The sequence below is a fragment of the Geotrypetes seraphini genome, chromosome 8 (genome assembly GCF_902459505.1).
Source record: "Geotrypetes seraphini chromosome 8, aGeoSer1.1, whole genome shotgun sequence".
Taxonomy (NCBI): Eukaryota; Metazoa; Chordata; class Amphibia; order Gymnophiona; family Dermophiidae; genus Geotrypetes; species Geotrypetes seraphini.
In genome coordinates this window covers 21,329,000-21,352,566 of record NC_047091.1, presented here as the reverse complement: position 1 = coordinate 21,352,566, position 23,567 = coordinate 21,329,000, and the positions used below count along the sequence as shown (strand labels likewise).

The 23,567-nt window shown below is 39.8% G+C and overlaps 1 protein-coding gene and 1 pseudogene across 2 annotated transcripts in view; one reads left to right on the top strand and one right to left on the bottom strand.

The window, feature by feature from the left end:
- Window positions 1–23,567, top strand: part of AGO3 (argonaute RISC catalytic component 3) — a 125,829-nt gene that overhangs the window by 53,433 nt on the left and 48,829 nt on the right. For both annotated transcript variants that reach the window (XM_033956433.1, XM_033956431.1), the window contains exons 4-6: window positions 1,047–1,255; window positions 3,232–3,368; window positions 3,594–3,728. In XM_033956433.1, coding sequence (XP_033812324.1) covers window positions 1,047–1,255; window positions 3,232–3,368; window positions 3,594–3,728 — 481 coding nt within the window. The remainder of the gene's footprint in view (window positions 1–1,046; window positions 1,256–3,231; window positions 3,369–3,593; window positions 3,729–23,567) is intronic.
- On the bottom strand, window positions 21,306–22,190 carry LOC117366033 (annotated as a pseudogene).

The following is a 23,567-nucleotide window of genomic DNA, read 5'->3' as shown; positions in this document are numbered from 1 at the left end:
AGTGCTTTCTCTCAGCATTACTGGTTGGATGTGGGGGCGCATGCGGTAGCTGCATTTAGTCTGTCGGTTGTTGTGGAGGCGGCGTTTGCTTCCCACTCAGATTGAGGATTGCTTTGCTACATCCCATTGGTCTCTGGATTCATCTGCTGCTGTTGCTAAGGAAGGAAAAATTATGTTCTTACCTGTTAATTTTCTTTCCCTTAGATGCAGCAGATGAATCCAGAGCCCCACCCTTTCTGGATATTGTCTGTCGGTTTTTTCTTTTGCAACTTTCGAAGTTTGTTATTATTGAGGGTTGTATTCTGTATTATTGCCTTTTGAGATTTGTTATGGGAAAGAAGTTTTTTTTTTCCATGCTATGCCTATTGATGGTTACGGATGCTTGGGCAAGGAGCTATACTGGAGATGCAGGAGGAGTGCCAGCCAATGGGACCACCTGTTAATCAGTTTGTCTATCTCCGCCTGCTGGTAGATGTGTGCTATCCCATTGTTCTCTGGATTCATCTGTTGCGTCTAAGGGAAAGAAAATTAACAGGTAAGAACATAATTTTTCCTTAAAGCAGTAGTTCCCAACCCTGTCCTGGCGACCATCAGGCCGATCGGGTTTTCAGGCTAGCCCTAATGAATACGCATGAAGCAGATTTGCATGCCTGTCACTTTCATTATATGCAAATCTCTCGCAGGCATATTTATTAGGGCTAGCCTGAAAACCCGATTGGCCTGGTAGTTCTCCAGGACAGGGTTGGGAACCACTGATTTAAAGGCCATTGGTAGCATTCAGTTAAATCATTCATTTTGATAACTACATCATTCATGCTTGTGGGTGTTTAGTTTCTGACACTTTTTTTAATGCTCTGTAAAAGTGATGATGGCAGAGATGTCTAACCAATATTTTAAGGCCCATGTTTATCCAAAAGGCAGCTCAATAGTGCAGCCACTACACACACTTTTGAATTTGATTTATTATCTGCTGACAGTTTACCAAAAAAGTGAATTGGCGTCCAGTTCTGTTCTTGTGAACTTTCTTCTTGGTGTTCTAAAAACAGGTGGATTTGGATGTAACATTACCAGGAGAGGGTGGAAAAGACCGTCCCTTCAAGGCATCAATAAAATTTGTTTCCCGGGTAAGTTGGCATTTGCTCCATGAAGTATTGACGGGACGGACTATTCCTGAGCCTTTGGAACTAGACAAGCCAATCAGCACTAATCCAGTCCATGCTGTTGATGTGGTTTTACGACACCTACCCTCTATGAAGTAAGCCATTTTTTGTGTGTGTGTTTTTTACCTTCTGACAGATGCTGAAATGTATTAAATTTGGTTTCAGAATTTATACAGTAGTCAAAACTTAGAACTTAGATTGTGAAAAAACAGACAACAAAATAAGCAAAGTTTTAACTGGTAAGTCAGACGAGGAGGCTCTCTTGGTTTTCTTGGCTAAAAATTTGTTTTCTGTGCACAAAAATATTTCATGTGTCTGGATTAATATCTCCGTTGATTCATTTATTTTCCATTTTGAATTTCTTCCTCAATATTTTCTATTTTTCTCATCATTTATTCCTTTTCTCTCTTCTTCCACAAAATTATCTGATCTTGTTCCATTTGTGCTCCCTCGGTCATTCTCTTATGTCGTTCCTTGTGCTCTTCCTTCATCTTTGTGTGTCCCTCATCTCTTGGTTGTCCTGGGATCTCCTTGCTGGAGCCCACCCCTGTATAGCATCTCCTGCCACAGACGTTTCCTGAGTTTGTTCACCCTAAGGTCTTACCTAGAGAATGACACAGGGACAAACTTGTCCCCGTCCCCGCAGGAACTCAATTTCCCTGTCCTGTCCCTATCCCATTCCTGTAAGCTCTACCTTAACCACACAAGCCTCGAACACTTAATGATTTTAAAATGTTTGAGGCTTGTGCAAATGAAGATGGCGCTTGCAGGAATGGGGCAGGGATGGAAAAATGAGTTCCCATGGGGATGGGGAAAAATTTGTCCCCGTGTCATTCTTTAGTCTTAACAGTTCTGGGATGTGGGAGGAAAGCATTCGTAACCAAGAGGGATAGAACTGGGTGGCTGGATGAGCCTAAAAGGTAATAGTGGCTGGAGCAAGGGAGAAGAGGTGGTACATTGTAACATAGTAGATGACGGCAGATAAAGACCTGAATGGTCCATCCAGTCTGCCCAACTTGATTCAATTTAAATTTTTCCTTCTTAGCTATTTCTGGGCAAGAATCCAAAACTCTACCCGGTACTGTGCTTGGGGTTCCAACTGCCGAAATCTCCGTCGAAACCGACTCCAGCCCATCTACACCCTCCCAGCCATTGAAGCCCTACCCAGCCCATCCTCTCCCAAATGGCCATATACAGACAGACACAGACTGTGCAAGTCTGCCCAGTACTGGCCTTAGTTCAATATTTACTATTATTTTCTGATTCTAGATCCTTTATGTCACCGTTTTCCTCTCCACCACCTCTCTTGGGAGCACATTCCAGACATTCACCACCCTCTCTGTAAAGTAGAATTTCCTAACATTGCTCTTGAATCTACCACCCCTCAACCTCCAATTAAAGCATCACAGTGATTGTATAGAATAAAGGTCATCTTGATTAGTTGTGAAGTGACTTGATTTGAGTAGTCCTGATTATTTTGGTCTCTATATATGAGCAATGATCCCTGGGGTGGGTGGGACTATAAGTCTTACCCTTATTCCTATGAAAAAGAAGAGGAAATAAGATTTATCAGAGGACAGAGAAGGGCTTATTTTTTTGATTTTTTAAGTACGTCTAACCTAAATCTTTGCAGCAGGAGAGAGGAAGTGTGGTGGACAAACTCCAAGAGTGGCAGTCAAAAGAAACCAGTTCTATGCTTGCATCTTGCCAGGTTATAAGTTAGCATGACCCTGCAGGATAGCCTGGGTTGGAAGTTTCCCATATTTCTACACAATGGGCAGACTGTAGTTTTGCCGTCATCACAGAATTGTGAGAAACAGTAGCCTTAGAATAGTGCTTAGACTGAATTTCACGATCCTGATCAACTAACCTTGGTTGATGCTTTCTGGAATCTGTATTTGTACAGTGGCCTCCTTTAAAAGCATTGTTCAAAAATTAATTTGTGAGCATATTTTAAAAGAGCAGTTCTAGAAGATCAACTGAAATATATGACAATATAACTTATATTCATATAAGGAAGATATTTCTGAAAAGATTTACACAGATGGCACTTTTTTGGTTGTTGTTAAAGATATACCCCTGTAGGACGCTCTTTCTTCTCAGCACCTGAAGGATATGACCACCCTCTGGGAGGAGGACGAGAAGTTTGGTTTGGATTCCATCAGTCAGTTCGGCCTGCTATGTGGAAAATGATGCTTAATATTGATGGTAAGAATCTAGGCCATTTATTTAATGTTCAAACTAAAAATAGCGTTAAGAATACTGTGCATTATTCCTTTGACTGATTTTTTTTTTTCCCCAAATACCCCCGCCCCACTCGGTTCATGCTGTGGACACCCTCTGTGCAGTATTTCCAACACGGTCTGGCCCAATAAGCCTAATCAATGTCCATGAATCAAAGCCTAATGCTTTTCCCTGTTTATCTCTACTCAGTGTCTGCCACTGCCTTCTATAAAGCACAACCAGTTATCCAGTTCATGTGTGAAGTCCTAGATATTCATAACATTGATGAACAACCAAGACCTCTGACTGATTCTCACCGAGTAAAATTCACCAAAGAGATAAAAGGTGAGCAGAAATTGCAATGAGGATTGACTTAGGGCTCATTTTACTAAGCCATGTTAGGGCTTTAAGGCGCGGAATAGCACGCGCTAGACCTTAACGCCAACATTGAGCTGGCGTTAGTTCTAGAAGCATAGCGCGCGGTAATTATCCCAGGACAAGCAGGCAGCATATTCCCACACATGGGTGACGTCACCGACGGAGCCCCGCAGCGGACAGCCTCGAAAGCAAACTTGCTTGAAGATCTCGATCTTTCGAATGCTGCACCACGCATGCGCGCGTGCCTTCCCGCCCGAACTAGGGGGTGCATCTCCTGTGAGGATCCTCAGTTCAACGTTTTCCGCGGAGTTGAGAAGATTTGTTCCTCTGGCTCTGCAGCGTTGTGCCTTCTCTTCACCGTGGCTGGAACTTATTTCACGGTCGCTGGGTTGCACTTTTTGACTTTTCTTTTCTTTTCTAAAAAAAAAAAAAAGAATTAGATAGGATTTTCTTTTTCTTTTTTGAGTTGCTGAGTTTGGGGGCTTGGGGCCTAGGCCTCTCTCCTTTCTCCTCGGGACGGACTTTATATTTTCTATGTCCCAGCCTTTAACCGGGTTTAAGCGGTGTTATCAGTGCGGCAGGACGATCTCTATCACCGACCCTCATAGTCAGTGTATGATCTGTTTGGGGGCTAGTCATCGACCAGAAGATTGTGTCCGCTGTCTCACTCTTCAACCTCGTGCTTTTCGACGCTGCTGTGACAAATTCTTCAAACTTTTTCCACGGATGGAGCTGGAGAAGCCCTCGATCTTCGGGGGCGTCCTCGAGTGCCAAAGCCTCAACTTCGCTTCCAGTACCGGCCTTGGCCTCGAAGGCCTTATCGGTGTCATCCTCGAAGCCTGCGACTGGAGATAAGTCTCCTGCTTCCTTTTCAGGTACCATCCCCAAGAAATCAACAGAGTCTCTGTCCACGCAACCCGGGGCTCCGGGTCTGCCTCCGTCCTCGAGACCATCGGCTAAACGTGCCTCCAAGTCTCGGGAATACTCTCATTCGAGGTCGCCCTGGTCCTCTGGTCTCCGTGCCCATGTTTGAGGATATGCTCAAGTCAATCTTGACCACCCAAATTTCCTCTATTGTAGCTCAGTTGGTTCCGTCCTCGACTTTGTCTTTGGGAGTCCAGCCTGAGCAGCAGTCTGCTCCTCTACTGCAGTCCTCTCGGGGCAGGTCTCGCACGAGGGTTTCCTCTTCGGACTCCTCACCTGATCCTGCTTCAAGAACATCTTTGCCTCGTCCAAAGCATCGATCGAGAACATCGCAGTTTCCTTCATCTAAGAGTTCGAGGCCTTCTGAGCTGTCCTCGAAACACACGCCTCGCTCTCATGGCAGGGTTGCCTCCTCTTCTGTATCCTCGAGGCATTCAAGGTCGAGGACTCCTCCCTCAAAGCCTTTGCCTCGAGACCTGTCTCCTGTTTCCAAACACTCAACGCCTCGGACCCCAAGAACCTCGCCATCGAGGAGTCTCAAAAGGAAGCATTCTGTCACTCCACCTCAAACTGGGAGTGGAGCTTCATCGGTGACACTGCATTTGGAGTCGGAGCCAGTGTCTCAGTACTCCCACGAGGCTTTTCCATCTTATTCAGTGGCCCCTCGCTCCCATTCGGCCTCTCCCGAGGAAGCCTCGACTTCGAAGTCCTCTTCATTTGCCAAGTTTGTCTTCGACATGGGGTAAGCTCTTAATCTGGACTTGCACTCCGATTCGAAATACACCCTGGAATACTTGGCAGATATGGAGCTCTCACATCCTCCCAAGGAAACTTTGAGGCTGCCCATGACTCCATAGAAACATACTGAAGCAGACTTTCCTGAGAAACATGGAAACTCCTTACTCCGTTTCAGCTATCCCATCGAAACTGGACTCCCGATATCGAACTGTCCCCTGTAAGGGCTTCGATAAATCTCAACTTTCCCACCAGTCTTTGGTGGTTGAGTCTTCGCTAAAGAAGGCTCATCCTTCTAAGATGTCTGCAACGGTTCCTCCTGGTCGTGAAGGTCGCACTATGGACAAGTTTGGACGTAAACTGTACCAAAATTCTATGATGGCTAATAGAATTTTGAATTACAACTATGTATTTACATCTTACTTCAATCATTTTTTGAAAATGTTGCCATCTTTTTATCCAGACTTGTCCAAGACACGTCTGCTGGAGTTTAAACAAATTATTCAGACCCTTTCCCAGTTACGACTTTTCATGTTGCAGGCATCTTATGATGCGTTTGAGCTTTCTTCCAGGGTCTCGGCTTTTGCGGTGGCCATGCGCCGTCTAGCCTGGTTTAGAATCGTTGATATGGATCCTAACTTGCAGGATCGTCTGGCCAACTTACCTTGCCAAGGGAATGAACTATTTGACGATTCTATTGAGGCAGCCACAAAGAGGCTCTCCGAACATGAGCGCTCTTTTGCTTCTCTTCTTAGGTCCAAGCCGAAACCTTCTGCGACTCGAGCTTATAAACCACCTGCTCGTCGCTATCCTATGAAAACCACACCGGCTTTCTCTCGTCCTCCTCCTTGGCGTCCTCAACAACAATGCCTTCAGAAACCTCAGATGCCTGCTCCTACAAAACCGGCTCCGTCTTTTTGACGGTCCAGTTCTGAGCATTCCAACCTCCTTGCATCCGAACTCTTCCCTGCCCAATAGGAGGTCGTATTTCCCTTTTTTCTTCTGTCTGGGAAACCATTACATCGGACCTCTGGGTTCTGTCCATCATCCGCGAGGGATACTCTCTGCGCCTGCTTCAGATGCCCCCAGATCACCCTCCAAGAGAGTGTCTTTCCACTTCCTCGCAATTCCCTCTTCTTCTTCAAGAGGCTCGGGCGCTTCTTCGCCTTCGAGCAGTGGAGGAGATTCCTCCTTCCCAATACAACCTGTGATTCTACTCCAGATACTTCCTAGTCCCCAAGAAGACGGGGGATTTGCAACCGATTCTGGACCTTCGAGCCCTAAACAAATTTCTAGTCAAAGAGAAGTTTCGGATGCTCTCTCTTCCGACCTTGTACTCCCTCATGGAACAGGGGGATTGAATGTGCTCACTGGATCTCAAAGAGGCTTACACTCGTATCCCTGTTCATCCCAATTTTCGCAAATATCTCAGGTTCAAGGTGGGGAACCTTCACCTTCAATACAGGGTCCTTCCCTTCGGTTTGGCAGCCTCCCCCAGAGTATTTACAAAGTGTCTGGTCATGGTGGCTGCAGCCCTGCGCGCTCAAGGGCTTCAGGTGTTCCCTTACCTCGACGATTGGCTCATCAAAGCACCTTCTCTTCAAGGGGTTATGACAGCGACTCTTCAGACTATTTCTTTTCTTCAAAGTCTGGGGATCCATGTCAACTTTCCCAAATCTCAGTTGATTCCAACTCAGTCCATCCAACTTATTGGCGCCACTCTGGATTCTATCCGCATGAGAGCTTTCCTTCCACTGAATCATCAAGAAACTCTCTTTCGATTCTGCCGCCCTTTTGACAATCTCTGCTCGTCACATGATGGTCCTGCTCGGGCACATGGCGTCTACGGTTCATGTGACCCCCCCCCTTGCCAGACTTCATCTTCGTATTTCTCAGTGGACCTTGGTGTCTCAATGGCAACAAGCACTAGACCTGCCTTCTCGCCATCTTGCGGTGACTCCTTTGTTAAAGAAGTCTCTCCGCTGGTGGATGCTCTCTTCCAATCTTTCCAGAGGTTTGCAGTTCCACATTCTTCCTCATCAGAAAGTGCTCACGACAGATTCATCCACCTACGCGTGGGAAGCCCACGTAGATGGTCTCCATACTCAATGGTTGTGGACGTCCGCAGATCGTCGGTGTCATATCAATCTGTTGGAACTCAGAGCGATTTTCCTTGCTCTCAAAGCTTTTCTTCACCTTTTTCACGACCAGGTAGTTCTGGTTTGGACAGACAATCAGGTGGCTATGTATTATGTCAACAAACAGGGAGGGATGTGATTTCACTCCCTATGTCAGGAAGCTCTTCGGTTGTGGCACAGGGCCATTTCTCACAACATCTTTCTCAGAGCTGTCTACATTTAGGATCAACAGAACTGTCTGGCAGACAGATTGAGTCGTCTGCTGCAACCTCACGAATGGACGCTCAATTCCCCCACACTTCATCAGGTGTTTGCTCAGTGGGGGACCCCTCGGATAGACCTGTTTGCGTCGCCCAGCAACTTCAAGCTGCCTCTGTTTTGTTCCCGCATTTTCTCGCCTCATCGGCTCGAGGCGGATGCTTTTCTTCTGGACTGGAGGGATCAGTTTCTTTATGCCTTCCCTCCATTTCCTCTGATTCTCAAGACTCTTGTCAAGCTGAAGTCGGACCATGCCACCATGATTCTGATAGCTCCTCGGTGGCCCCGACAACCGTGGTACTCCCTTCTACTTCAACTCAGCATCAAGGAGCCTCTTCTTCTGCCAGTCTTTCCTTCTCTACTCACTCAGAGTCAAGGATCCTTACTTCATCCCAATCTACAGTCTCTGCACTTGACAGCTTGGTTCCTTTCTACGTAACAGTCTCTTCCCAATTCTCCCAGTCTGTTCAAGATGTCTTTCTGGCTTCCAGGAAGCCGTCCACTCGTCAATGTTATGGCCAGAAGTGGACTAGATTTGCTTCTTGGTATAGCACTCGTCAGCTTCTTCCTTGATCGTCCTCCTTGAAATCAGTGTTAGACTATTTACTTCACTTGTCCCAATCGAGCCTTCAATCTACATCTGTTCGAGTCCATCTCAGTGCTATTGCTGCTTTTCATCAGCCTCTGGATGGGAAACCTCTCTCAGCGCATCCTCTGGTTTCTCGCTTTATGAAGAGGCTTTTTAATCTCCATCCACCTCTTAAACCGCCTCCTGTTGTATGGGATCTAAATGGTGTTCTGGCTCAACTGATAAAACCTCCTTTCGAACCTATTGACCAGGTTCATCTCAAATATCTCACTTGGAAAGCTGTGTTCTTGATTGCCCTCACTTCTGCTCGTAGAGTTAGTGAGCTGCAAGCTTTAGTTTCGGATCCCCCTTTCATGGTTTTTCACCATGACAAGGTGATTCTTCGTACACATCCGAAATTCTTACCTAAAGTAGTGTCGGATTTTCATATCCAATCGATCTATTGTTCTACCGGTCTTTTTTCCTAAGCCGCATTCTCACCCTGGTGAGGCGGCACTTCATACTTTGGACTGCAAACGTGCATTGGCGTTTTACCTTCAACGCCCTCAACCTCACAGAACATCTCCTCAACTCTTCATCTCTTTTGATCCGAATAGGTTGGGACGTCCTATCTCGAAGCGTACCATCTCCAACTGGATGGCTGCTTGCATTTCTTTCTGCTATGCTCAGGCTGGTCTCCCTTTGCAAGGTCGAGTGACGGGCCACAAAGTTTGAGCTATGGCGGCATCTGTAGCATTCCTCAGATCAACTCCCATTGAGGAAATCTGCAAAGCTGCCACTTGGTCCTCGGTTCATACATTCACCTCTCATTACTGTCTGGATACTTTATCCAGGAGGGATGGCCAATCTGTTTTGCAAAATCTTTTTTCTTAAATTGCCAACTTCCCTCCATCCCTTTTTACTTAGCTTGGAGGTCACCCATGTGTGGGAATATGCTGCCTGCTTGTCCTGGGATAAAGCACAGTTACTTACCGTAACAGTTGTTATCCAGGGACAGCAGGCAGATATTCCCACAACCCACCCACCTCCCCTGGTTGGCTTCTTGGCTTGGTATCTGAACTGAGGATCCTCACAGGAGATGCGCCCCCCTAGTTCGGGCGGGAGGGCACGCGCGCATGCGCGGTGCAGCATTCAAAAGATCAAGATCTTCAAGCAAGTTTGCTTTCGAGGCTGTCCACTGCGGGGCTCCATCGGTGACGTCACCCATGTGTGGGAATATCTGCCTGCTGTCCCTGGATAACAACTGTTACGGTAAGTAACTGTGCTTTTTCTGCATGCGCTAAAAACGCCCTTAGTATATGCAATTCATAACATGAATTGCACAGGTAGTTTGAAATGAAAATGTATTTGTGGGAAGAGTGGGTGGGGAGGGAATAAATTTATATATGTAAAATGATAATTGAATGAATTTCAAGTGATGTGTAAAAGTTTCAAATGATGTAATATTGTGTACTTGATGTAAGATGAAAAAATGAATAAAGAATTTGAAGGAAAAAAAAAATGAAAATGTACAGCTCGTCTCAATTCTAAAGGAAGCAGCTGTTGGTTTTTATGCTTTTATTTTAGCTGAAGATGACGGACAAATGATGAGCATGCAAAGTTGCATTTGTAAACTGTAGAGAAGAGCTTTGTAGTACCTGGTATAATTGTAGTGAAAACTGAAGCTTTTTTTTCAATTTTGTCGATATGCCATTTTTCCCAAATCAGAGTTTAAGGTACATCAGGTTCAGTGGACAATTTGTTTACATGTGAAGCAATGAAGAGCAAAGGTCACAAGAAGTGTTGGGATTTGAACCCTGGTGTCCTTAGTTTTCAAACTGCTGCTCTAACCCTCCATTCCAAATTGCCTGATTCGGTACTGTTATTTGTAATGATGACGCTGGAGGACCTTACCAGACTAGCACAAAACTGATATATTTTAGACCTGTAATTCATCAAGTTGCTAGAACTCGAACATGAGTCAATGGCACTTAACTTTTACTAAGCAGAAAATTGCATTGATATGTGTTAATAATAATAATAATAATTTTATTTCTTGTATACCGCTATATCGTGAGGTTCAAAGTGGTTTACAGTATAGATACCATAAATATGCAATAAAATTGAAATGAAAAATGGTACTTAGAAATTCCCTAACTGTCCCGAAGGCTCACAATCTATCTAAAGTACCCAAGAAAAGTAAATTATTAGTTAAAGTAGATATAATAGATAAAGACGTAGATACAATATATCAGAGATTATATCTGGATATGTTACATAAGAATCCCTCCCCTTTAGAATCACTGAGATCTGGAATAACCTCACCTCCCCTCTCCGAACCTCAAGCTCCCTCCAACTCTTCCGCAAACACCTAAAAACCTGGCTATTCTCAAAACTGTAACACTTCCCCCCTCTTAGGCCTCTCACCTTCCCCCTTTACACCTAACTCTTTAATCTCTCCACTGTAGTTCCTCTCTCATCTTTCTTCCTGTAAACCGTGCCGAGCTCCGCATTCGTGGAGATGGTGCGATATATAAACCCAAGGTTTAGTTTAGTTTAGTTTACATTTCATAAGAAATAATGTTACATAGGACTTTCATAACATAATAAAATAATAATAATAACAATTTATATACCGCAATACCGTGAAGTTCTATGCAGTTTACAAAAGATTAAGCAAGGTATAATTAATTCTGGTTACATTGCATAGAAGCTTATCTGATTATCATAAAATGTAAGTAGAAGGTTATAGTGGAAGATAATAAGTATTACGTTGATTATTTGGAAAACCTGTTGCATAATAGAATATTGAGAGGATAATACCAGGGAGTGGACTATACATGGGAATGTTAAAAAGAGAGATGGCGAAGGAGGAATTTAAGTAGGTTGAATATACTTTAAGAATAGGAATGTTTTGATTTCTTTTCGGAAAACTTTGATGTCAGATGTTGTAGATAACAATTTGGAGATAGAGGATTCAAGTTTTGCTGCATGTGTTGCTAGGAGGTTATCATATTGCTTTTTGCGCTGAATTCTTTTTAGCGATGGATAGGAGAATATGTTCTGTGATCTTCTTGTTCTGGTTGGTAGAAGACAAGTTAGGCAATTGTGGAGATAGGTGGGTGCCATACCATAAATTACTTTGAAGAATATACAGAATAGTTTGAATTGAATTCTGTCTCTAATCGGTAGCCAATGAGAGTCTAAGTAGGCATTGGTGATGGTAATTTTCTGAGCGAGTAAATTAACCTAAGAGCTGTGTTCTGAACTGTCTGTAACTGTTTGATCATATTAATGGGGCATGGTAGATAGAGAATATTGCAATAATCTAGAAGTCCTAATACAAGGGATTGAACTATAATCCTATATTGATCTTTATCAAATAATTTTTTAATTTTTCTTAGATTGCGCATTGTGAAGAAGGCTTTTGGGGTAATTTTATTTATATGAGTTTGCATTGTGCAGCATCTGTCAGTTAGTACTCCCAGGATTTTGAGTGAACTCTGAATTTGGATACTTGGTTGCTTTAATTTTCAGGTCTGTTATGGATGGGTTTTTGTCTGATTCTAGCAAAAGGAATTTGGTTTTTTCTGCGTTCAGCTTCAATTTGTGGTTGGTCATCCAATTTTCAACTACCTCCAATATTGTTTCCAGGTGGCTAATGAAATGTGATCTAAGGCAGTGATTCCCAACCCTATCCTGGAGGAACACCAGGCCAATCGGGTTTTCAGGCTAGCCCTAATGAATATGCATGAGAGAGATTTGCATATGATGGAAGTGATAGGCATGCAAATTTGCTTCATGCATATTCATTAGGGCTAGCCTGAAAACCCGATTGGCCTGGTGTTCCTCCAGGACAGGGTTGGGAACCACTGATCTAAGGTATCAAAGGGGAGGAGAATGATTATATTGTCTGCATAACTGAAAGATGTTACATTTAGGTTATCTAGGGTGGCACCAAGAGATGATATGAAGAGATTAAATAGAATAGGTGAAAGTGGGGACCCCTGAGGTACTCCACAAGGATTAATCCATGGGTCTGATTTAATGTTAACATGCTAGCCCTAATCTAGTATGATCAATCAGAAAACCTTTTCACCATTTTTTTTGTGTGTGTGTGTGCAGATTATTTCTCCCAGGACAAGGATTGTAAAATCCTTACATAAAGGTGATGTTATCAACTGAGCCCAACATAAGACGCAATATCCCAGCAACTTTTTGCAGAAGTCTTTCAGAAGGCTTGCTGCGCCTACATGCCTGTTCCCATCTGCCCATGTCATGTTAGGACCTCATCAGCTGTAACTTTTTCACAGAGCTGATCAGAACCTTTTTCTTTCACGGTTTCCTTGGCCCCTAATTTTTCATATTTTCAGCCTGTAAGTTCTATTACTATTGTTCATATATGCAAGTTCCCTGGTAGTTCCTTAAAATTTCTGTTACATTTTCAAGCTTTTGTTTATTTGGTGGGCCTCAAGCTCCTGGCCAGAGAATTTTTGACACCATAAAGTCGTTTGTTTTCACTGCAGCCATTTTCCGGATGAAATATCCCAAAAGAATAGCCCAGCAGTAACATTAGCCACCCTCTAATCTTCAGGTACTACAGATGATTTTAGAACTCTGTGATGTATACCATCCAGTGCAGGTGATTTATCACTCTTTATCTTGCCCAATTTGGCTCAGTACATCTTCCAGGTTCACAGATATTTCAGTTTCTCTGCATCGTCACCCTTGATAAAAACATTTCCAGTTCAGGTAAATCTCTTACATCATCTTCCATAAAGACCAAAGCAAAGAATTAATTCAGTTTCTCAGCTGTGGCCTCCCTAAGTGCCCCTTTTGCTCCTTGATGATCCAATGGTCCCACGGATTTCCTCACAGGCTTTCTGCTTTTGATATACCTGAAAAAATTGTTATTATGAGTTTTTGCCTCTTTGACAAGTTTATTTTAATATTCTTTTTTAGTCTTCTTTATCAATGCTTTGCATCTAACTTGCCAGTGCCTATGTCTCTCCTTATTTTTTTCATTTGGATCTTTATTTCATTCTTTGAAAGATGTTCTTTTGGCTCTAGTAACCTCTTTCGCTTCTCTTTTTAACCATGCCGGTTTTCATTTGCTCTTTTTCCACCTTTGTTAATACGTGGAATACATCTGGTCTGGGCTTCCAGGATGGTATTTTTAAATAATGTCCATGCCTGATTTAAAGTATTAATCTTTGCCGCCAATCTTTTTAGCTTCTTTTTAACTAATTTCCTCATTTTTTCAAAGTTGCCCTCTCGAAAATGAAATGCTGCTACAGTGGATTTCTTTAGCGATGTCACTCCAGATATCGGCTCAAATTTGACCATGTTATCAACGTTTCCCAGCGGACCTAACAACGCTACCTCTCGTGCTCTGCCTGCATTCCACTAAGGACTAAATCTAAAATAGCTCCCCCTCTTGTTGGTTCCTGGATCAATTGCTCCAAGAAGCAGTTATTTATTACATCTAGGAATTTTACCTCTCTAGCACTCCCTGATGTAACATTTATCTAGTCAGTATTGGCGTAATTGAAATCATCTACACAGGATAGTTGTATATCAAATAATCATGAACATGTACAAAACAATATATCCAATAATAGAAACATAGAAAATGACGGCAGAAAAGGGCCATAGCCCATCAAGTCTGCCCACTCTAATGACCCACCCCCCTGACTTTACTCCCCTAGAGATCCCACGTGAATATCCCATTTTCTTTTAAAGTCTGACACGCTGTTGGCCTCAATCATCTGCAGTGGGAGTTAGTTCCAATGATCGACCACTCTTTCGGTGAAGAAATACTTTCTGGAATCACCATGAAACTTCCCTCCTCTGATTTTCAGCGGATGCCCTCTGGTATTCAAGGGTCCTATAAGACAGAAGACATCAAGTGGTTCAAGTGATTTCATAATGGTTGTGAATCAGTTGAAGACGAGGAGAGATCAGAACGTCCTTCAACATCAAAAACCCAAACAGGCCATTGACTATTGGGGAAATTTCTAAGGTATGGATTGCTCTATGCCTATAAAAGTTCAAGGCAATTTACAATTACACAAGAGCCCATGCAAACATGGGGAGCTTACAGAAGAGCCGCAGCAGTGGATTACAATGAAGAGCTGATGCAGGCGAGGGGAGCTTACAAAGTAGACATTGAGACAATCAACAAGTAAGGAACTGCATCTTTTATGGTTCCATTCAAAACTTTTTTTTAAAATTCTTTATTCATTTTTACATCTTATAACAAGTGTATCAATAAGCTGACAATTAAAATTAAATACATCACTTGAATTTCTGTCATATTAACAATAATACTTAAAAATTTAACCCCTTCCCACTCACATTTTAACAACAGATTTGCACATGAGGTGTGTTCGTTCAACCTGAGAAATGTGCAAACAGTTTCATCCTCTATCTTGACAATGCTCCGTGTCGCATGGCAATTTCTGTCAAATTAAAACATTGCTGTGTGAGTTCTGGCTGTTCCCCAAAGTCAAAATGACCATGAAAGGTAAACGTTTTGAATTGAGTCAGGACATGGAGGCAGCCATGACAGTGTATCTAAAGACATGAAAGAGGACTTCCAGAACTGCTTCAGAAAGTGGCAAGAACAATGGGACAAGTGTGTTCGAAGCGAGGGGGGTTATGGCAATGTGGCTTTTATTGTAGTATTTTAAAAAAAAATTTATTTAAACATTCACTGTATTTTTTGAGCACACTTCGTATATCCACACTCTCACGGTGGAGAAAAAAGCCTCAGATTAACAGAGCACAAAACCATAAGTCCAAAAACGTGCACTTTTAAATGGATAATTGGTCTGTGTAAGCTCTTAATACACAAAAACAAAAAAATGAAGCAAACTTTGAGCCTGTGAGATTGAATCTTCATTTTGTTTCCCCTGACACAGTTTGGAACTTGGAGACTGTGCCCTAGATGGACTGATGAGCTAAATGATTTGTTTTTTAATTATGCTGAGATTACCATAAACATCAAATTAGATTTAATATCCAGTGTTTACAGCTTTATATTTATGCTTGCTTCATTTTTTGATTTGTATATCAAGAGCTTACACACAACAATTATGGACAATCTATAAGAGATAGTGTCTGTATACTGATATGAATATATGTGGAGCTTTATTGCCCATGAATGAATATGAGCCTATCCATTTTGGACTTATGCTTTTGTGCTCTGTTAATCTAAGGCTTTTTTGTCCACTGTGAGACTGTGGATGTATGTGTGAGTTCTTTTTTGTTGGATATATTGTTTTGTACATATTCATGGTAATTAAAATTGCCCATTAATATACTGTTGCCCAATTTGCCAGCTTCCCTAATCTCTGTAAACATTTCTTCATTTGTCTGCTCATTCTGTCCCATGCGACAGTCGTACAACTCTACCTGTATATTCCTTCCCTTCACACATGGAATTTTTATCCATATGGACTCTTGCTGCTGTGGCATGCAAAATATTTATTTTGTTTGATTCTAACATATAGTGCAACCCTCCCCCTCCAATTTGATCTACTCTATAATTGAGATATAATTTGTACCCTGGTAACACAATGTCCCATTGGTTATCTTCCTTCCACCAGGTTTCAGAGCTGCCTTTTATATCTGTCACTTAGTGCAATATATTTAACTCTCCCATCTTGTTTCTTAGGCTTCTGGCATTTGTTTGTTTATTTTTTATTTTTTTTAAGTTCTTTATTCATTTATAATTTACAACAAGTGTACAATAAATAACAAACACGTCAGATACAGCATCACTTGAAAATCAGCAAACTTTCAACAAGAAAATTTAACCCTCCCCCCTCCCATATCACTTTTCCAACAAAATAGATATACCACATAAATATAATATCTTATCATTAGAATATATTGTTAATAAAACCCATCCCCATACCACAATAAAAAATTAAAACTTGGGAAAAGTGTAAATTATTCTTTATAATAACTTATAAATGGCCCCCACACATCCTTAAATTTATTATAATAGCCTTTTTGTACTGCCAACGCTCTCTCCATTTTAAATATATGACATACTGAGTTCCACCAAAACGGATAGTTCAATCTTGTACAATCTTTCCAGTTATATGTTATTTGTTGAATGGCAACTCCAGTTAAAATCATTAAAAGCTTATTATTATTAGCCGATATTTGAGGCTTAGCTCTCATCAGTATGCCAAACAAAATTGTATCATAAGATAATGCTACATAATTTTCAAGCAATTGATTTATTTGATCCCAAATTGACAACCAAAAAGTTTAAATTAATGGACAATAAAAAAATAAATGATCTAAAGTACCAGCGTCCAAGTGACAATGCCAACATCTATTAGACCTAGAGCAGTCTAATTTTTGTAAACGAACAGGGGTCCAGAGTGCTCTATGCAACAGGAAAAACCATGTTTGCCTCATAGATGCAGACATTATACACCTCATCCTCCAGGACCAAATACGTGGCCATTGAGACGCATTAATTTGATGCTTAATCTCAATGCTCCAAATATCTTTAAGTCCACTCTTTGGTTTCTTCTTTACAAGGCCAGGTAATAATTTATACCACTGCGCGGCTTGGTGACACAAGAAATCTGCCTGAAAGCATAGGAGATCTAAGCTAAAATGATTATTGAGAGATTTCCATTCAGGGAACCCTGCCTGAATGGCCTGCTTCAGTTGCAACCATTTATAACTTTGTTTTTTTATCAAGGCCAAATTTTATTTGCAACTGTGAAAAGTCCAGCAATTTACCCTCAAATATAACATCTTTTAAAGTTCTTATACCTACTTTAATCCAATCCTTCCAGACAATCTTAAACCCGCCAATTTGGATCCTGGAGTTGAGCCAGATATTTTGACATGTAGATTTTTGAATCGGAAGAGGTGTTAAATTATTAACATATCTTAAAGTTTTCCATGTGTCCATTAAAATCTTATTATTTTTCCTTAGCCTAGGCATTTTAATACTGAGAAGATGACGAAGCCTTATAGGAAACATGAGCTGCCATTCTAACCATAACCAATCAGGTAACTTTTCCATGAGCTCTAGAAGGACCCAATACATACCTTGACGCAAGATATAGGATTGATGGTACCTATAAAAATTTGGAAAATTTACCCCACCCTCCACAATTGGCCTTTGTAAAGATACTAAAGCAATTCTTACCCTTTTACCCAGCCAAATAAATTTAGACAAGATACTGTTTAACTTTTTATAAAAAGACCCTTGAAAAAAAACTGGTATCATACCCATTTGGTAACAAACAACAGGCAATATCATCATCTTAACAGTTTGGACTCTTCCCCACCAAGACAAATGCAACGGATTCCATTGTTCACACAGCTCTGTGACCTTTTGTAATAAAGTTTTTTCATTCACTTTCATTGTCTCCTCAAATGTGTTTTTTATCCAGATACCTAAATACTTTATTCCTTCCTCCTTCCAAATAAAAGGAAATGAGTCAAATAAACCTTTTACACAATGTACATTTAAAGGAAGAATTTCTGATTTATTCCAATATATTTTATATCCTGAGAATTTCCCAAATTGCTCAATCAAATCAAGCAAACATGGAATGGTTGTTTCAGGATTCCTCAAATGGAGCAGTATATCATCTGCATAAGCAGATACCTTATATTCTTTCCCAGAATACGGAATACCCTGTATCTCCCCTACCTGTTGAATAGCTAATAACAAGGGTTCAAGTACTTTATCAAAAAGTAAAGGAGACAGAGGACAACCTTGTCTAACCCCCCTTTGCAATTTAAAAGATTCTGAAAAATTATTATCAATATATAATCTAGCAACAGGGGAGCAATACAATGCTTTAATCATTTGTATAAATCCTGAACCCATACCAAACCATTCCATTGCTTGATACATAAAGACCCACTCTACTCGATCAAAAGCCTTCTCCGCATCTAATGACACAGAGAAGGCTGGGTCTTTTAAGTCTTTTGTTAAATATAACATCTGAAGAGCCAGTCTAGTATTATTAGAAGAGTGTCTGTGAGCAACAAAGCCTGTTTGGTGCATTCCAATTATATAAGGAAGAGCCTCTCTCAAACGTAAGGCTTAGCTAGCAATTTTCCATCAACATTAATTAAAGAAATAGGCCTGTAGTTTGAAACCAAAGTAACATCTTTATTTGGCTTCGGCAAAACAATAATTAATGATTCTGCCATAGTACCTGTAAAACAGCCTTTATTCAGTTGACTCAAATATAAATTTAATAAATGGGGTAACAAGGTATTTTGAAAAGACTTATAAAACTCTACAGTATAACCGTCACCACCTGGAGCGGTCCCAACTCTAAGAGACTTCAATGCTGGTTTTAATTCTTTTAGTGATATAGGTTCTTCTAAACTTCTTTTTATATGATCAGGAACTTTTGGACCCTCAATTAAATTTAAAAATTCAAAGCCATCCTTTTCCCTTTCTATATAAGGCTCAGAAGAATAAAGGGCTTTATAAAATTTCAAAAATTGTTTTAAAATAGGTCCAATTTGGGAATGTGTATCTCCTTTTTCATCTTTGATTATACTAATTTTTGCTTTCCTTTTCTTTACTTTAAGATAATTAGCCAATAATCTTCCCGCCTTATTAGAGCTTCCATAATATAAAGCTTGCTGCGAAAAAATATCATTTCTGATTAACTTAGAAGAAATCTCATTATATTTACATTTAATTTTTAAAAGAGCTTCTAATGTAGAATGCTCGCATTTTTCAACCAATTTTGCCTCTAGAAGTCTTATTTCTTGTTCTAAACTAAAAAATTGCTTTTTTATTTGTTTTTTAACATGAGCTGAGTACGAAATAATTTGCCCTCTCATAGTTACCTTAAAAGCTTCCCACAGAGTTTCTACAGAAATTTCCTCTATATTATTAATTTGAAAATATTCATCTAATTTAAGTTGAAATTCTTCACAAAATTTTTGATCTGCAAGCAATGCATTATCAAATCTCCAAACTGGTCTACTACTGTCTTGACCAATAACATTAAATTCCACCCACACCCCTCCATGATCAGACATAATAATAGGATCAATAGAGGCTTGTATTACTTGATGCACTAAATGATCTGAAATAAAAACATAGTCAATTCTTGAAAATGACTTATGAACATGGGAACAAAAAGAAAATTCTCGATCATTAAAATTAAGAATACGCCATATATCTTTTAAATTTGAAGACTGTACAAAATTATCCAAACCTAATGATTTTATAATTTTACTAGGTTTTTTATCCATTAAAGGATCCATAACAGCATTAAAATCTCCCGCCACTACTAAATTAAGAGCAGCCAGTGGTAAAATCAATTGTTATAGAGACTTAAAAAACTCTGCTTGGTTTGAATTAGGGGCATACACATTAAAAAGCGTCAAAGCAGTATTGCCCATACTCATGTCAACATGCACCCATCTTCCTAAGGGATCAAAGGCAATTAAATTGAACACTGCACTAAATTTTTTATTAACCAGAATAGCAACTCCAGCTTTTTTCTTCACCGCTGGGGCAAAGAAGCAATGCTTCACCCAATTCCTTCCAGCTTCTAAGATTCCTCAGCAGACAGATAAAACTCTTGTATAAAACATATATCCGCATTCTGATTTTTTTTAAATAAAAGCACTTTTTTCCTCTTTATCGGATGGTTTAGACCATTTACATTTAACGAAAATATTTTAAAAGTCATTACAAAACATATCTAAAACAATCTTTCATAAATCTTTCAGTAAATACATTATGATGTGAACATATAAAATTTACACCTTTCCCAATTACAGGATATAAAAGAAAATAAACCCCGCTTCCCAAACCCCTATCCCCTCTTCCCCTCCCAACCCCCACCCAACCACCCAGTGACATGCAACTCCCACAGGTCAATAATTTTTGTATCAGAAATTTCAGAACTCAAAAGCTAACTATATTCAATCCACCCAAATTAAGATTAATTATGTTCTCAACGTTGAAAATTATTTCATCAAGAAATATTAATTCACTTTCCCTCATATTATTAATACTATGTTTCTCATAAGCAATGTTATAGGACTCTATTCAAAACTGTTACAAATATCCAATTAAACCTAAATAAATTAGAAAAATTACCCCCTCTACAAATATCAACCTCTTGACCTAAAAGACAATCTATATCAAATTAAAACCAATACCCATACCATCTTGAACTCAAATCTCTCTATTTTAAGAATTAACTTCAAACTAATTTAAAAAAATCAATTCTGCACATAAATTTTATATTTCATACTAAATTAATAAATTAATATTAAATATGAACTTTCAAACCCACACATACTTCATCCACCATACAATTCATTAATATATTCATTAAATCAATATTTCAAATACCTTCCAAAAACATAACTTGTACATAACTAAAATTATCAATATATTATCTTTTTCCTTAATATCACTTCCCAGGATCATTTTTATGCAGTGTTTAAGTACCTCCAACCTAAAATCTTTCATCCTAAAGTATAATAAATACAGCACCTCATGCATTTAAATTCCTCCAACAAAGGTCACATCAGAATTATCCATTTTAGAAATAATCAGTCATTCTTTAATGAGCAGCCATGCGCTGGAACTTTCACAAGCTGTCATGTTCCAAAGTCCTCATAAACTCTCATGTTCTGCACCTCAATACACTGTCATAGTTTGAAATTATCATATGCTGTCATGCTCTATTCTGTATACAATCTTCCTTACTCTTGTTCTCACATAAACTTCCATATTTTGATTCTTTCATACATCCTCACTTTTTAAATTCTTCACACTCAAACCTGATCCCAATCCTCCAGAAGCTGTCTCACTGCAATAGCTACAGCCATAGACATTCTAAACACTTTTCTTTTTTCCTTTTTCACCGTCAAGCTGCATAGCATAAATCAGTTCTCAGCATCATCTTTGGCTCCTTTGTTCTTAAAAACCACTCCCACTTTCACATCCTTCATTCACAAACGCTCAGACTTGGCTGTCATCCACACTTCCCAAGTTTCTTTATTGTCTTCCATCTTTATGATCCAGTTCCTTCTCTGCCAATTTGCTGAAGAGATGATTTTCTTTTATACTTTCTAAATCACTTCTTTTTCATTCTCCCATTTCTTAGTCAATTACTGTAACACTTCAGCTTCAAAAGACTTACATCTTCCTTTTGCAGCTTTTAAATTCCTCTGAAATTCTTCCAATGAACCTCTTACTTTTACATAGTAACATAGTAACATAGTAGATGACGGCAGATAAAGACCCGAATGGTCCATCCAGTCTGCCCAACCTGATTCAATTTAAAAAAATTTTTTTTTTTTTTTATTTTTTTATTTTTTTTTTTTCTTCTTAGCTGTTTCTGGGCTAGAATCCAAAGCTTTACCCGGTACTGTGCTTGGGTTCCAACTGCCGAAATCTCTGTTAAGACTTACTCCAGCCCATCTACACCCTCCCAGCCATTGAAGCCCTCCCCTGCCCATCCTCCTCCAAACAGCCATACACAGACACAGACCGTACAAGTCTGCCCAGTAACTGGCCTAGTTCAATCTTTAATATTATTTTCTGATTCTAAATCTTCTGTGTTCATCCCACGCTTCTTTGAACTCAGTCACAGTTTTACTCTCCACCACCTCTCTCGGGAGCGCATTCCAGGCATCCACCACCCTCTCCGTAAAGTAGAAATGGGAAATTCTGGGGTTGATTCATTGATCAAGGACTCATTATAAATTTAAAAGCTTCCCAGAGTCCCACTTCTTTAGTTCTTTCACCTGCATATCTGAAGTAGCCATTTACTTCACATAAAATCTGTGTCATTTATATTCCTGTCTTTTCATAACTAAACCAACATATTTAAATATATTAGAGCATTCCAAACCTTAACAGAAAATGATGCCATCTGTATCCATTAAACAAACCATTTAGAATGTTCACTCCCCACAGCTTCAATTTTCCCTTCTGTTTGCAGATATTTATATATAAGAATATACTACATAGACATCTGATGATCACACTCATCCACAAATTCACTTAGCTTATTCGGGTCTTCAAAATTTAAAGTCCTGTTCTCATATGTGATTCTCATTATAGCTGGATATATCAATCCATATCTAGCACCCAGACTTTTCAATCTTGGTCTCAGCTCCAGCAGCTTTTTCCTTTTTTGTGCTGTAGCCCTGGCAAAATCAGGCACAATGAAAATAAAAAATAATTTCTGTAGCTTTTATTTTCAGATAATTAACCTGCTATGAAGGAGCTGCACTATCACCCAGCCATCTTAGTGCGGCTCCAAGCCACGCCCCCTGTTTGTTTATTTTTATTCCGCCTTTATCAAGGCGGAGCATAAAGCAACATACATAATAAAATTACAAACATTAGAACCAAACCATTAAATCCTGCCAGAACTGAGATATTACATATTATTTCCATGCTAAACACCAATGAAACCAACCACAGCATGAATCTAGAAGGCAAATATAGACTTTCTCCATACTTCATGAGACAAAACAAATGTTGTTTCAATAGTTTTTTTTAATTCCCCTACCTTTGCTTGCTTCTTAATGTATGTAAAATCATAATTAAGTGAATTTCAAGTAATGTGTAAAAGTTTCAAATGATGTAATATTGTATACTTGATGTAAGATGAAAAATGAATAAACAATTTGAAAAAAAAAAATAAAATAAAAAAGATGGAAGTTTATTCCATTCTTCAGGGGCAGCTCAAGAAAAACCCCCAGACCTGACTTTGCATACAGACATTTCAAATAATATTTGCCATGTCTGTTTACAATTTGCTCAGTAGTTGACATGGATAGTCTGCAATCTTTAAAATCTATCTGCTCTGTATTTAAGAACACGTGGTCAACATCTCAAGTTACATTTGATCAGTGCAAATTCTCTTCCACCTTTTTGAAGAATCAATTTTATCCTCATTCTTACAACCAATCAACCAATAAACGAAGATATCAACCATACTCCAGACAACCCCCTTTATGAGTACCAACTCAACCTTCCTATCTAACTTGGAGTCAGCCTGATCTATGTGCGCTACCAACTAGAAAGCCTCTTAAAACCTTACTAAAAAAGCACACATCTGTCTAAGGGCTCTAGTTGTAATATGTAACTTACCAAGAGAAAGTTTTATTTGGATTGGCAGAAGATAAATGTTT